This window comes from Falco punctatus (assembly GCF_963210335.1).
Source record: "Falco punctatus genome assembly, chromosome: 4".
NCBI lineage: Eukaryota > Metazoa > Chordata > Aves > Falconiformes > Falconidae > Falco > Falco punctatus.
The window spans coordinates 77,661,183-77,676,542 of NC_137583.1; the positions used below are offsets into that span (position 1 = coordinate 77,661,183).

The window sequence follows — 15,360 nt, forward strand, 5'->3', positions numbered from 1 at the left end:
GGCTTTTCTGTATTGCAGCTAGGAACAGCTCCCCTGCCCCAGCTGCATCACCACCATTCTTCTGGAGCATTTCTCCTTTTGCTGGCTTTCTGTCTGACCCAGCATAGAGTTGTGGATGGTGGGTTTCACCTCCAAAATTCTGCTCAAGCTGTTCCCAGCACTGCTCTGAGTTATATAGGTACCAATAGATTTTTGCTCTGCATGAGCAAGTGCCAATGGAGGGGCCTCAGCTCCTCAGGAGACGTACTCTGCACAGCCTGCCAGTACATCTTTTCTCATTTTCCCTTCAAGACTGTCTTTGTCTTCTGTGAGCAGTCACAAGACTGATTTTCATACATACTCCCGTGCCAACAATCATTCTCTCATAACAGCATCCCGATGGCATTCATGCACTTACCTCCAGGCAGCTTTCCCTGGCTCAGCGCTGCTGCTGGGTGCCCAGCCTGTGAAGGACGCAGCCCTCTGAAATCACTGGAAATACTTCCCTGACTTCAGTGGGCTTTGGAAGGAGCCTGCGACAGCCCTGATGGAGAGGGTCCTCAGCAGCCCCTCGGAAGCCCGTGACAACAGTCCCATTGCCTGAAGCGCAAAGCAGCGTGCACCCCACGAGCGCTCTGTGCTCCTCTCTTGCTTGCCATGCCCCTTCACACCTGGTTCTTCTGACCTGCTGTAACCACCTATAAGGGGAAGGTCCAGCCTGTCCCCAAGAGGTTCAGGTGTTTGTGTGCCTCCAGTTTGTCCTCCAACAGGAGGCTATCGTATGGCACTGTGGGAAGCCGAAGGAAAGCCTGGGGGCAGGAGCTGTCTCCCCAGTAAAAATGTGCCTTTGTGCTGGCTGTGTAATTTAGACAACTGATCCTAAACATGGACCAGGTTTTCTGTGGATATGGTGTGTGAGTGCACAGTGCCCATCACAGTGGCCTCAAGTCTAACCTATAAATACCATAAATACTAGTACTGTTATTTATATTAAACAGGGGATGAGCTATTGTTTCGCAGTCAGATGTTCAGAATATTTGACAGCCTCGGGGCTTGGATGACATCAGTTTTGACTTTCAAAATCAAACTGCCACCTTGTGGTACGGCGGGGGAGAAGTCTATAGAAATTCCATGGATAGCAAAAATACAGATACATAGTAAAAACCGGTCCCTTTGCCTCACCAATGACCTACAGTATTTCTGTATTCTTAAATATGTCATACTTTAAAAAGTCAGCCTAAATTTTTGTGATTTTTTGTCAATGTAAAACATAAAACCATTTCTTCATTCTTGTAATTGTACTGAAACCACCAGTGCACTCACATGGGTGCAGTTTTCAAGATTAGACCCCAATGCCACTTACAGAGAAACACTAACTGTAAAGGCTATAGGTACCTATAATTGTTTCCTTTCTCTCTTTAAACTCATTAATGTTAAGAAAAATTTCTGTGAGAGTTAGAGCAGGGCCACACAAATTGCTGAAGGTGAGCGAGTTGTAGTGCATCACCTGGTCTGAGGTGCTGTTCCTGTGCATGCTCTTGGACCATGACCGGTGTAAGGTAATTGTAGTCAGGTTTATTTTTCACTGTGGGCTAAGCCATCACTAATTACTTCACCTTGCTTCTCAACCAACAGCAAACACGATGGATCAGCAGATGTGCAGGAATCTGTTACAGCAATGTCCTTGTGCATCTCAACCTTCAAGCAGCAGACCAGCATGGAGATGTACTGGCACAACCCTTTCAGCTAGATTGAACGTCCTTGTGTAACCTAATACTATTTATGAAAGATGACAGATGAAAAGCTAGTCTGTTTCAAATCAAAAAAGTGTAGCTGAGGTGAACAATTGATTGCAGCCACATATCAGTGCTTTGTGCATCCATGACTTTTCAGGAATGTAGTGGGTTTTTAAAAAAGGTGCAGGTAAAAAGAAGCCTATAAGACCTGGAGTTCACATCTTGTCCCTCTGCTCATGCCAGACAAGCATTAATACCTTTTTTTAAGTGAACTGAAGTCACCCACTACTGAAAGCAACAAAGGAAGAAGGCAGTTGTGCCGGAGGAAATGTAAAGGTATAGAAAGCATGATGCTGACCCTTCTCTTAAGTAAGCCTAGAAAGACCCAGATGAGCTGCCTGCAACCTAGAGCACCAGGGCAAGCTATCTTTCTTCCCACTGTGTCTATTACAAAGCGCAGTACCTCCTCAGGGAAGCTTTGTTGTTTTGTGTGTGTGGGGGGGGGGGGGTTGTTTGTTTGTTTTGGGGTGTGTGTGTGTGTTTTGGTTTGGTTTTCCCCAAAGTATTCTTCACCCAAAAGTGCATAGGTAGAAGGAACTCACAAATTTCAGAAGTTTCTATGAACTGCTGTCCTCTAACACCTTCATGCAGTACTGGCTCTAGGAGAGAGCTGGTGAGCACTCCAGTGGATGGGGGTCCTGCAGGCCCTTATGGAGCTGCCTGAGGAGCCTGGCCCCTTTTGAGCACAGAGGCTGCTCCAACTCGCAGTATCACCTGGCTCACATTTTCCCATCAGCTCACTTGGCAGCCAAACTCCTAGGAAGAATAAACCTGAAAGTTTCTTCTTAGTGGCTGCTCTGGTGTTGGCTTTGCTGGGTGATTTAAATCAATGGTGGATAATCTCCTTCTAGCTATGGTCTCATCCAGCAGCCCAAGTGGGTGCAGGTGTGAACCATTTGTACGTAATGCATGGCAGTGGCTCGTGCTAGCCATGTGTGGGTTTGCACCTTCACAAACTGCTGTCAACACAGGGACAGGGCTGGCAAAGACAGCAAGAGAAGGGAGGGAGGGGGAAGTGTTCAGTGTGTGGTGGGGTTGTGAGGGAGAAGGTCTGAATTTAGATGAAGAGTGGGCAGGGGAAGGAGAAGCACCTATGGACCCATGCAGCCTCCTGTGCTTGCACCTGAGTTAATTCACATGTAAGCCCTGTGTGGTATGTGAGATCCTCACCCCGCCCCCCCCCCCCCCAGCATGGCTGTACAGCTCTGCAGCCCCCTCATCCCAGCATTTATCCTGGGATGCACTGCTTCCTGGGAGCACTGCTTGTGGCCTCTGAGCAAACTACGAAAATCCTGCTGTCAGGAGACCAGGCTAGATCAACGCAGTGATCTGCTGGGGGCCTTACAGATCAGGGTACCCGAGACCTGCGTGGTGGGGGGCTCTTGTGAAGGCTGGCTGATGGCTGGAAGAATGAAACCAGGACCAACATGCCCAATGCTCTCCTGGGGAAGAGTGAGCTACCTCCCACAGGAAGAGTGCCTTGGGGGATGTTATTGGGTTCCCACCACACCCCCCCCCCCCCCCCGCCCCGAGATGCTCTAGCTAAAAGGCATCTGCAGGCAGAGCATCACAGTCCTTTGTTTTCAATAGATCAGTTATGGAAACTGTGAAAGAAAATGTTGAGTGCTTCTCCAGCTGAGAAACAGCACCCAGGGCTAGTGTCTTTTAATGTAATTATATGGCAGAACCAGAGGGTAACCGTGTGGTTAATGAAGCTTAATGTGTATAAAGCCCATAGAGATAAATTTTATTTTGGTGTTATTGCTAGCTTGTCTGTCCTTGCTTTCATAAAAAGAGTGTGGTGATATCTAAGAGTGACATTTCAATGCCTGAAATGCCCCTCATATAAATAGAACAAGCAGATCAGCATGACTGAGTGATAAAATTACCTTCTGGTCTTCAGGAACTTCAGCATGCAACCGTGCTATAGGCACCTCAGCGTACACCTCTTCGCAGCACAAACAAATACGTTTGGAAATGGATCTGGAGGAGACATACAAAGAGGGAGAGAATACGAAGGGGAAAATTACTCGAGCTGCAGCTGCAAAGATGGTGAAAAAGGCTTTTTTTGAAGCCCTGAAGTCCAATGACTTTGAAACACTGGAAGAGCTCTTGAGCCAAAAGAAAATAGACGTGGACACGGTGTTTGAAGTGGAAGATGAAAACCTGATTCTGGCATCCTACAAACAAGGTAAACGTGGCAGCATTCACCAGCCAGGAAGTAGATGGGTTTGAATGATTTTCAAGATACTGTGGCCTTTTATCTCCTCTGACGCTGCAGAGGAGGCTGATTCATAGGCAGTAACATCTCAGTAGGTTCATACGGCTGTGGTCACGGCAGTAGGGGAGCTTGGTGGAGGGCAGGCCAGAGACCAGCCTGAGCCTCCATGCTGCTGAGGAACTGCTGCAGCTTCAGGGGTGTCCAGAAAGAAGAGTCTTTTGCCATTTCCTCACAGAGAACTCGGGTGCAAAGCCCAGAATAGACACATGCAGGCTCAGTGTGGTATAAACATTTCTTGCGTGTAACCAGTCACATATACAGGCCATTTAGAAACATCATATACAATGTCTTCCATTTTCAGTTTACGGTAGTAGTAGAGTGAATGCTCCCTAGCTCAGCAGAGCTAAGGAAATCCTGTGGACCTTGGATGCCGCTGGATGGGAGGAGATATATTTTTCAAACTGACAGAAAGTGAGGATGGGCTAGTGTATCAAAACAGAAAAGTCATCTGGAAAAACACAACCAGAAAAGACATCTGTTTTGAAGTGTAGAGAACCAGTTCTCACCCAGACACCGCTTGAGTTTCCCAAAACTTACAATTTAAAGCAACAAACCAAGTTTGCTCCCTGCTAAAATCAGCATACTTCATGACCTACTTGCTAACAGACTCTGTGTGTGTATCTGGAAAACAGTAATGATCAGCCTCTGCCAGAAGTAATCCTACGTGGAGATAAACACCTCCGGTGCCAGCAGCACAGCAAATGCACTTTCTTTTCTGTGGCATAAAGAAGGGACAAAGTCCCACCTCTTCTCCCTCTCTGTGTTTGCTGGTTTAATGATTGGCTCCTGTTCTTCTCATTAGGGTGATGTCCTGATGCAGTCATGACATACTTCCCTTGAGGACAGTGTCTGAACTAAGGCATGCAGTGACGAATGTGTCTTGAAATACCTTTTATTCTGTCCTCAGCAGGTTGAGATGCATTCTGGCTGTGGTTTGAGATTACAGGATTAATGCATAGATTTTTAATTGTAGATCATTTGACTGCAAGAATTAACCTGTCTTTTCTGGAGAAATCTTTTCCTTTCTCCAAAGAGAAGAGAGGTAAATGCACCCTATGGCCTAAGTCACAGCAGTGCATTCACTTTGAAAGGCAGGAGGCACTCTATCAACTCTTCTGCAAATTTTACTTTTATTCTGATTTGGGATAACTGTGATATGAAAGACGGATATCCTTGAGGAGGGAGAGGGGAGAAAAACGAAGCCCCACCATCCCACCATTCAGACAGCCTGAGCTTTGCCATAGCCCTAAGTGATGAAGGGGAAAAGAGATGCCATGGGTGACAGCAGCTTTGCTTCCTCTCTGCCAGTGAGGCTGAGAACTCCCAAGGACACTGACCTCGCATGAGCCATGTCTTTTTCATGTTTCTAACTAAAGAAACAGGCAAGCTGAGCAAGGCCTCCCACAGAGCCCATCTGTTCCCTGCTCAGTGCCTGGTCCCCAGCCCTCTGGGCTCAGTGGTGTCTGCGGGTTTGAGCAGAGGGCATCAAGATGTTCCCTCAGGATGTCTGAGTACAGCTTACCTGCAGCAGCACAGGCAAAGGACATAAACGGTGGTCTCCAGCAGGAAAACTGTGGCTGTATAAAGTGAAAACTTGGCTTTTACGGATCACTTTCCTGCTGTTACGTATCATTTATGGCCCACATCTGGCCATAAATGTGAGGCTCAGCTCCATGTGGGATAAGCTAGCAGTGCTCCACAGCTCACCCGTAACAAGGGGGACACTGCATGTGAATTTGGATAGGGAGGTGATTTAAGAAACTTGCTTTGCTGTATGCATAGACTCTGGGATATAGCTCATCTACTTTGTGCTCAGTTTTCATGTAATGAAAAGGTTGTCTTACCAGAGCTGCCAGTGTAACCTGCATAGTCAGGAGGTTGAGAGAGGGTGGAGAGGCTGCAGAGGAGCCTGCGCCCCGCTTGGGCACTCAGGTGCCTCAGGGGTGCCTGCTGTTGCCATTCACAGCATGAGTTCCTTGGGGACTGGGATTGGTAGTCCCCAAAATTCAGTCCTAGAATGGATGCCACGGTCCTCCGTGGATGGACAGTTTCTCACCCCTGACATCTCACACGCCGGCAATAACAAATGCTTGTACTGGCCAGGAACAAGTCAGTGCAGCTGTGCCAGAACAGGAGGTGCAGCTGCTGTCATGACTGTCCATTTTATATCTGTAACCTTTCAGTGGAAATCTAGCATTTTTCAGACGTTTATGAGAACTTCATTACTGCATCTATCTCAGAATATACTTGCAATTTAACGAGGAGGAAAGAAAAACTTTAATTCAAGTTTCTCCCTTCCACCAGCATTTTGTTTCTATCTACCTCTTTCCTTCCATCTTCTGTCTAATACAACACACTTGAATACTGTAAAAACTTTATCTGTGTAACTTTAAGGTTGAAAAAACATATATAACTAGAGATTAAAAAATGAAAGTCTGAATTAATTTGACTTTATTATACATATTTAGTATTTTTTTCTTTGTCTTATACATAATAACAGTATTCAACCAGGCATTTGTCCAAAGAGAACTAGATAAATCAAAACCAGAAAATTTTATAGACATTCTAGCTAAGATGCAGCTGCTGTACCTCAAAAAAAAAAAAAAGAGAAAAGTTTTAGACTTCTCCTGCCCTTCTTCACGTTATTATTGTGGTTTACTTTTTTTAAACAAATGATTATAGTAATCACTTCTGAGACTGTCTCTGTGCAGTCATTAAGCACGTAGTTCTATTTTGGGAACAAATATTTAAGTGTTACTTGGTCTTACACCTGATGTAAGTTTAAAAAAAAAAGAAAAAAATCATTGTGAATTTTTCACAGAAAAATCCAAACATTTTGAAGGCAATTTTCATGCTAATGTCACTGCTTCTGTTTGGCTCTTCAACCTAATTTACATCAGCATCCAAACCACCACTCCATGCTCCTCAAGGGCAGTAGCTGGCAGGTCTGTGATACAGCTGCAGCCACATTGCCAGGGGTCATCTATGTGCAATGCATCACTGGAAGTCTGAATCCAGCTCCCAACGTGCAAGATCCTGCCATCTCCCACGCAGAAACAGTAGGATGAGCTATCTTTTGAGTCACTAGCCTAAGTAAATGCTGCCTTCTTATTCCAATGGCACTTTTGTTCGGCTATTGGCAGGCTGAAGGTCCCATTTCCCCCATATTTTTTAGCTAGTGGCATTTCAAATGCTCTAAACTTTTTTTTTTTTTTTTAATTTAGTCTACACAGGTCACAAGAAAAACAAAAGCTGCCTTCAGAGTACATCTACGTGGGAATTATCTCTCCAGAAGGCAGAGTATTCAGCACACACAGTAACAGTGCTGAATGAAAGTGAAGCTGAGAGAACTTTGTGTGCACTAAGCTGTAGCTGGTGAAATTACAGTAAATTAAAGCAAAACTCGAACCTTCCTTCAAAAACTTCCTTCCCCTTCAATTATTCTCAGTAGGTGGATAGTTCAAAGAAAAGTCTTTGCCAAGGATGGTAACACATTTTCACTTTGTACAGGGTACTGGCTGCCTAGCTACAAATTAAAAATATCCTGGGCAACTGGACTTCATCTTGCTGTCATGTATGGACATCTGGAAAGTCTTTCGGTCCTCCTCAATCACAAAGCTACCATCAACTGCCGGCCAAATGGAAAAGCTGCAATCCACATCGCGTGTGAAATGGCGAATGTTGAATGTCTCAAGATCCTTTGCAACCACGGAGCTAAGTTGAACTGCTTTTCAATGAGTGGGCAGGCACCCTTGCACTTCTGTACGACACGAACCTCCGTGCCTTGTGCCCAGCAGCTGGTTTGGAGAGGTAAGGTAACGCTCTGGAGCATCTCTTGCAGCGTGCCCAGAAATGGTGGGCACGGTCTTTGGTTTCTCTTAGGAGGAAGTTTGTACATATATACAATAAGTACATGTGTATCTGTCCCCTCCATCCACAGGTGACCCATGTCTTCATGTCAGACTCCTTTTCCCCATCTGTTTGATCAGAGGAAGTTTCTCCCATTCTGATTCCTCATCCCATCTGTTCTTCCCTCTCCCTGGCCACTGGCCCTTACTCTAGAATCCTTTCCTACTTCAGTGCCTCCAGCCCACTGCCCAGTGTGTCCCTCAGCAGAAGAGCTCCTTGGAACCAAGGAGCATCTGTTTCTGTATTTTTTTCTTCTGTCTTCTTCATCTAGATTTACTATTGATATATTTTCACATGATAGTGCACCCTTCTCCTCTTCTTTCTTGTTCAGATTTCCTTGATCTCAGAAAAAATTCTTCCAAACACTTGGTTTTTGAGACCTGGCCTTGAAAAACTGGATGCAGTTTTTCATACTGTCTCTTCATTTGTCAGCAGCCCAACTCCTGCATCTGTGTAGGGATTGGGGTGGGGGGTGGGAAATGCTGTTGTATAAGATTTTTGTTTTCCCAAAGTAAAGATACATTATACTGCTGGTCATCTGGAACAAATGAAGCTATGACTAGGCATAATTCCTTGATAAATATACTGGTGCCACACACTATTTCCTTAACACAAGGATGCTGACTCAGGACACGGTAAAAGGTACACGAAGTCAGGCAGCTCATGTGTTCAGTTACAGACAGAGATATCCCCCTATTTATTACGCCACACTATGGCAAACACAAATGCTTTTGGGTTTTTGTGTGCTACATGGGTTGTTACTGAAGGCTTTTCCTGAGATGCAGAGCCCAAGTATACTTTGTGGGCAAGGCAATCTATGGTCCCAAGTGAATAACCGCCTTGCTTTTCTTCTGCTGGGAAGATACATATTATTTTGTTTGGTAGAAAGGAAAATAAATGCTGCCAGTTGTAGCCTGTCCAAAGCAAACAGTGCTGACAGCAGGAATTGAATTTGCTACCATGGAAAAATCTTAAAATTCAAATGTACTCTTATAAAACATAGGACAGGATGAATGCAAATGAAAGGGTCTATTCTTTAGGCTTTCTCCATCCACCATCAGCAACAGAATAACAGTACTTTACAAGCCACCCTTCATCCCAAAGCACTCACTAAACAAAAATCTCCATATGAACTAAAAGTCGAGACTCCAGACAAACTGGGAAAGGTCTGGAGCACAATGTGGCAGGTGTGCACATCCAGGTAGCAGCGCCACTCAACAGCTGAAGCCAGGGTTTTGGTTAGTATCTGCACCAAAGCTTCCAGGAGGCATCTCCCACCCTGCCACCTCCAGTCGCTGGTGTCTCACTGGGCCAGTTCAGGTAAATGCAGCGGAACCACTTCTGGTTTGGGCGACTCGCCAGCCGAGCAAAACCGATCCGGCGTTCTTGTGCCAGCCGCGGGCTCGGGCTGCTGGTGCTCACGCGGACATGTAACGCCACTAACGCTCCGCCTGGTTTAACAGCATCAGCACCCGGTTTCCCAGCCCGCAGGTGAGCTCCCCGTCTCCCAGCCGCTCCGGCTCGGCCCGGTGTACCTTCGGGGATGGAAGGACTCTCTGGAGCCCGGAGAGGCAAGGGCTGGCGGCACAGCGGGGGCTTGCCCTGCACCGGTGCGTTTACTGACGTGTGCTCAGAGCCCCGGTTCAAGATTCAAGCTGGCTGCTGCCCCCGGCTGCTGCCCCCCTGCGCCTCTGCCCCAGCCCCCGGGCCCCAGGCGGCGGCCCCGCGGCGGCTCGCCTTTGCCCTGCGGAGGGGGCTTGCCGGCCTGTCCCCTTCCCTGACGGGCAGCGCTGGGCACTCCCCCCGCAGCCCCCGGCGTTTCTGCAGAGCGGTCCGCGGGAGGGCAGCCGGCGGGCCCGAGCGCTGGGGACCCCCGAGGCCGGGCGGGCGGCCCAGGCCGCTCGGCAGATGGCGCTGTTGCTTCACCTGCGACGGCCCCGGGCGCTGAGGGAGCCGGCGCGCCGCCCCGTAACGGCTTGGGAACGGGCTCCAGACCCTCCGCTGGGGACTCCGGCAGGGTTTTTTCTTTTATATCATCTATAGGTATATCAGAAAATGTCCGTTCTCCCAAGCTGGCAGTTAACCAGGTGCCGCCAGAAGCCTTCTCACGGCGCCAGAGCTGAGCAGAGCTGTTCTCCCGAGCAGGAGCAAAGCTCCCCTTTTTCCTCCAGTTCTTAATTTATAGGCAAAAGCAATTTGCACGGAGGTTTGGACCCACACGCTGCTCCAAAATAGAGTGTTCAGATAAGGTTCTCTGCCAGCTCAGGGCCACGCTATCGCATCTGAAGCTGGATCCAAGAACCTGAAGTTTCGAAGGGTTTCCTGGAGCCTTAAGAAGTGCAGGCTCCCTGTCCCCAGCTACTTGCATTTCCATGTGTGTCTTCCATGCCAGTTGCTCACCCTCACCTTCTCCCTGGGTAGCAGGGCTCAAGCAGAGGCACGGCCAAACCGGGGTTTCGCTGCTTTCATTTTTTCCCACCATCTTTCTTTGGCAGGAGCGAATGTGAACCTAAAAACAAACAACCAAGATGAGGAGACCCCTCTGCACGTCGTTTCGCGTTTGGGTATCCCGGAGCTCGTGGCCTTTTACGTGGAACAAGGGGCACACATCGATGCTCTCAACGCCTACATGGAGACTCCCCTGGCCTGCGCAGTCTATTGGGCTCTTCACTATAAGGATCAGACATATAGCCCGGATCACCACCTCATCTGTCGGATGCTCTTAGACTACAAAGCAGAAGTGAACACTCGTGATGAGGATTTCAAATCCCCACTTCACAAAGCTGCCTGGAACTGTGATCACATCCTGCTGCATATGCTGCTGGAGGCAGGAGCAGAAGCAAACATCATGGATGTCAATGGCTGTGCACCCCTGCAGTATATCATAAAAGTGACATCTGTGCGGCCAGCTGCCCAGCCTGACATCTGCTACCAGCTGCTGCTGAATCATGGAGCAGCTAGGATATATCCTCTGCAATTCCACAAGGTTAAGGATGGCTTTGTACAGTAGGGATGTGGAAAGAGGTGGTGTCTTGAGCAGGAATGGGATGAGAGAGCCAAACTTCGGGGTTTGGTGGTATCCGGATTTGCTGGAGTCCTGTAAACTGTGGGCCCAGAATGCCCAAAACTTTGTAAGCCGAACTGCTGTAAGAGCAGTATCACTTAACTGAAGAGAAATTGCAGTTGCTAATGCCAGAAATCAGGCTTAGATCCCATTTTTGTTCTTAATCAGCCTGAAACCCCAAACTCTGAATGCTGGTTCAAGCCTAACTTTTCAGAGCTGATTCACTTTCTCATTTCAGAAAACCTACATGCCTTTATCAAACCTGGCTCCATACAGGCTTAACTGGGTTATACAAAACGCAGATTTCATGGCCTCTACCAAAGTCTGGAGATCAGACCACTTGATTCAGTTTGTCACTTCTGACCTGTAAAAATCTAATCTATTCAAAATGAAATGGTTCTCAATAAAGCCTCAGCTCATTCCCAGGAAACGTGAGAAATTAAGGGGAAATGATGGACCTGGGCTCATAGTTGATGAAAAAAAAGAAGTAAAATGATTGCAGGATCCCTCCCAAAGAATTTCTAAACTTCTGCAAAGCCCAAAGCACTCACTCACAGAAGTCTCTGACAGTCTTATATCAAATGGCTAAGTAAGCTTGCTGTAGTCGGGACTTATTCTCTCTCATCCAGTGCCTCAAGCAACATTTTGCTTCTCGTCCACTGTATATGTAAAGTTTTAAAAAGCCAAGCAACCAGGAGCCTTTGAATAAAATGCCAAACCTTTGGTTGTGCCCTCTTGAGCCCAGAGTGAGGTGGCTCTGCCTGCAACAGAAAAACCCTTAGTCTCCTAGAGCATGTCTGAGGTCCAGGTCAGGGGTCTCCTCTTCCTGCCTTTGCCTTTCTCCAGTTGTATGGAGTGGGTCTCCCTTCCAAATGATCGTTTGCCCAACTGTAAGATATATAGGTGATTTATCCCAGAGGGATGTTCTGCAGTTCTGTTTCTGAAAGTCTGGCAACTGTGGGACACAATTGTGCATCATATGGTGTGAATGCAATGTGTTATTCTCTGAGTGTGAGTGACAACAGACTTGGGTTTTTTCCTCCTGCACTAAAGTTACTGCGCAGAGCAGTTGTTTCAGGGGCCTCGTGTGGCTTGGAAGCTTACTTCTGAGCTCTGTTATCTTCCAGCCATCTTTTAAATTTTCCTGTAATGATATATTTTTTATTCATACAAAGGGGATTTTTTCTGTTCCTGTACTGCCCGACCTGGAGCAAAAACTTTGTGCATGGCTTTGCCTGGTGTGGAGTCAATCAACCCAACTATAAACAAGTTATCTCCAGATCTGGGTGATGGAACCCAACCCGTCAGCGAGCTACACTGCTCTGGAGATCTAAGCCAGTACTTCTGTGTGGTGTTAAAATGGGGTTTGCACAGCTCCACTGGTGGCTGGCCTGGGGCTTATTGCTGTAAGTGCAGTGAGCAGTGTAGACAAGGCTTGTGTCTTTTGCACCTCCAGCCTTAGCCTGTCATAATTCTTTGGCTGTGTCTGTCTCAGTATTCCGTTGCATAGTGCCAAGCATCCAGGCTAATCCCAGCTTCCTCGTGGTACTCATGGTCTCTATCCATCCTGCCTGCAGGTGCTACAAGCCTGCCATTCCCACCCCAGAGCTGTCGAAGTTGTCGTCAATACCTACGAACATATCAAATCAACATCTAAGTGGAAAGCAGCCATACCTGATGATGCCTTTGAGGTAAGCTCTTAATGAGCTGTAAGTAAAATCCAAGCTCATTTGCATTCTCCGTATCTGGCCACAGAAAAGTGAGAATGCTTTTGAAAGAGAATACCTCTCAGAGGAGTTGGGACTTCTGCGTTTAGTATCACTCACTTGACAAAAGCAAATCAATCACTGTCAAAAGACATATTTTTGAGGAATTTTCATCGCAATGTTATCCTTTGGAGCACTCCCTGTCAGGGGCGCTGCAGGAGCTCAGCTGTCCCTGCACTCACCAAGTGCAAGGATTCTGGCTGTGACTGGTGTTTCCTCAGATCTGTCAACACTTATATATTTGTATTTTTTTTAAGTCAGCAAATATTTTAAAAGTACATGTTACATGGGTATGACTGTGAGCAGGACTGGTTAGCTGCAAATACAGGGGAGAATGAAAGTGACAAATGAGAGATCAAAGAGGAAAAGATGTCAAAAGGCAAAATTATGGGACAATCTACATGCTTTCACGTAATTATCCCTTTAATTCAAAAATCCTCGTAGTCTAAATATTCCAGTTTAAACCTAGTTTTTTATTAAAGCTGGGCTTTTTCAAAATTTTCAAATCACTGTTGAAGTGCACCAATATCTGCTATACATTATCAGTGATGTTTAGGGAACTCTGTCCATATTATAATGCAGAGTTATATAGCCAGAGGAACTGTGAGACTCCTTTTGTGTCAGATCTGTTCAGAAAAAATTAGAAGAAATCATTCTGGGTGAACACAAAATCAAAAGTTAAAGGTCTATTTCACCTTAACAACAACAACAACAACAACAACAACAATAATAATAATAATAATAATAATAATAGTTGTTGTTGTTACTATTATTCTTCAAACAAAGCTTTTAATCTGAAATATTGGAACTTCTTATTTGGAAAAGTCTACAGTTGCTCTATTTCTTTGTTGAGATTTTCATTTTTGTTGTCAAAGCTATTAAAATGAAGAAATTTTTTGTTGACACAAATCCATACTTTTCCATATATAAAGGGCATCTGAATACATATATAACCAGATCTGTCCAGTAGCAAGATTATAAAATCAGGTCAGCTCACACTGGTTGCGTGTATTTACCATTTGCTTCTTTTATTTCAGAATCATTTGTAAGCATCTGCACTTTTCTTCTTGTGGGGATGCAATTTTATTTATTCTAAAAGGCCACTGGGGAGATGAGTGAGACCAAAGGTAGTTTGCCATTCACAGCCCCAGCTAACTCACCGGTAACGCCAGCGTTACGCTACCTCGCTGTCCCGCAGTGAGGTTTAGAGGATTAACTTGTCCACGTGCTTTGACCCTGAGCTGGCTGCAGTGTCTGTTCAGATCAGGACTAACACCACCACAGAGAAATCTCCACCTCAAACTGATGGATATAAGACATACCAAACCTAAAGATTTCATCATGGTCTTTAACTTAACACTAAATATTTGAGGTTAACATGAGAATTTTGTGCAGGCATTTGGCTAAACCAAGTCCCTGGTGCTTGATGTGCCTCCAAGGGACAGGCTGGCTGGCTGTGCTTGTTACCTCGTTCTGCCAAGGGCTGCATGTGGGTAGGGGAAAGGGAGGGAAGGAAAACAGTCTTACTGCCCTAAACTGCACTTGCCTTTTTTTGCAGCGGCACCAGGATTTCTATGACTCGTTGTTCACTGTGTGCAGCAATTCACCACGGTCACTCATGCATTTATGCAGATGTGCTATTCGGGCAATACTGTCAGAAAGGTGCCACAGAGGAGTCCCCTTGCTCTCCATCCCCCTGTCCATGAAGAAGTACTTGCTGCTGGAACCAGAAGGAATCATCTACTGAGCCACAGCAGAGCAGGCACTGGTGTCTCCCCTCCTGGCTACACGTGCCTCTGCGAGGTGCTGGAGATCTGAGCACAACCCTGGCACAGCCCTTTGCTTTTGTACAGTCGCAGGCCAGCCTGAAGCTGGGCTGGGATCTGTCTCTCCCTGCACTGAGGCACCGCAGCTGCAGGCTGCGGGTTGCACCGAGGCAGGCAGCGCTGGAAGGGCCCCTGCTCCAAACGCACGCAGGGGCACGTATGTCCGTGCTTTGTTCAGCCTAGTTTAAATGCTGCTGCGGCTTCCTTTGGTATTTATTCCACTGCCTGCTAGATAGCATTAGATTGAGTCTGAGCAACCTTTGATACTGTTTCACTGTAATTTTCTTCAGCTGTTGCTTTGGGAGTAAAAGAAAGGATATTGTCAAAAAATAGGACATTTATTAAGAGTCACAGAAATACTTTCCCAGAAAGAAATGGGCAAACTGCTTTGAATCATGACCACAGACAGGATTTCAGTAGTTTCCATGTTTTCCTGTGGATTGACTCTCAATTCAATGTTCGTTCACTGTTTGCTACACCTGTCTGTATCTTATAAAACTTTCTCATAACAATATCCTTTTTAATTGTAAGAATTTTTTTCCATTATGAATCACAGTATGTGGACAGGATTGAAATCTGAAGCACTAAAATTTCTGTACACTGATACTCATGCCCGGTAGCTTTTAGCAGATACTGTCTCTGTTTCCACTCTCACTGTGACCGAGTGTAAAGTCATTGCTTGAACTGAACTGAGCATTTGAAATGCAGGTAGAATGGACTTGCCCTGACAACTTGCACA

General features: G+C 46.3%; 1 protein-coding gene across 2 annotated transcripts; it reads left to right on the forward strand.

Annotated features, from left to right (window-relative positions):
- The first annotated feature begins 2,245 nt into the window (after positions 1-2,245).
- ASB4 (ankyrin repeat and SOCS box containing 4) lies at positions 2,246-15,133 on the forward strand. Of its 2 annotated transcripts, none has more exons than XM_080384595.1 (5): positions 2,246-3,966; positions 7,567-7,866; positions 10,461-10,951; positions 12,607-12,720; positions 14,354-15,133. In XM_080384595.1, the coding sequence occupies exons 1-5, from the start codon at positions 3,753-3,755 to the stop codon at positions 14,540-14,542; spliced, it is 1,308 nt and encodes a 435-aa protein (XP_080240721.1). In that variant the 5' UTR covers positions 2,246-3,752; the 3' UTR covers positions 14,543-15,133. The 2 variants fall into 2 exon arrangements, with proteins under 2 accessions (XP_080240721.1, XP_080240722.1); XM_080384596.1 differs by lacking the exon at positions 14,354-15,133 and adding an exon at positions 13,833-14,342.
- Positions 15,134-15,360: the final 227 nt, after the last annotated feature.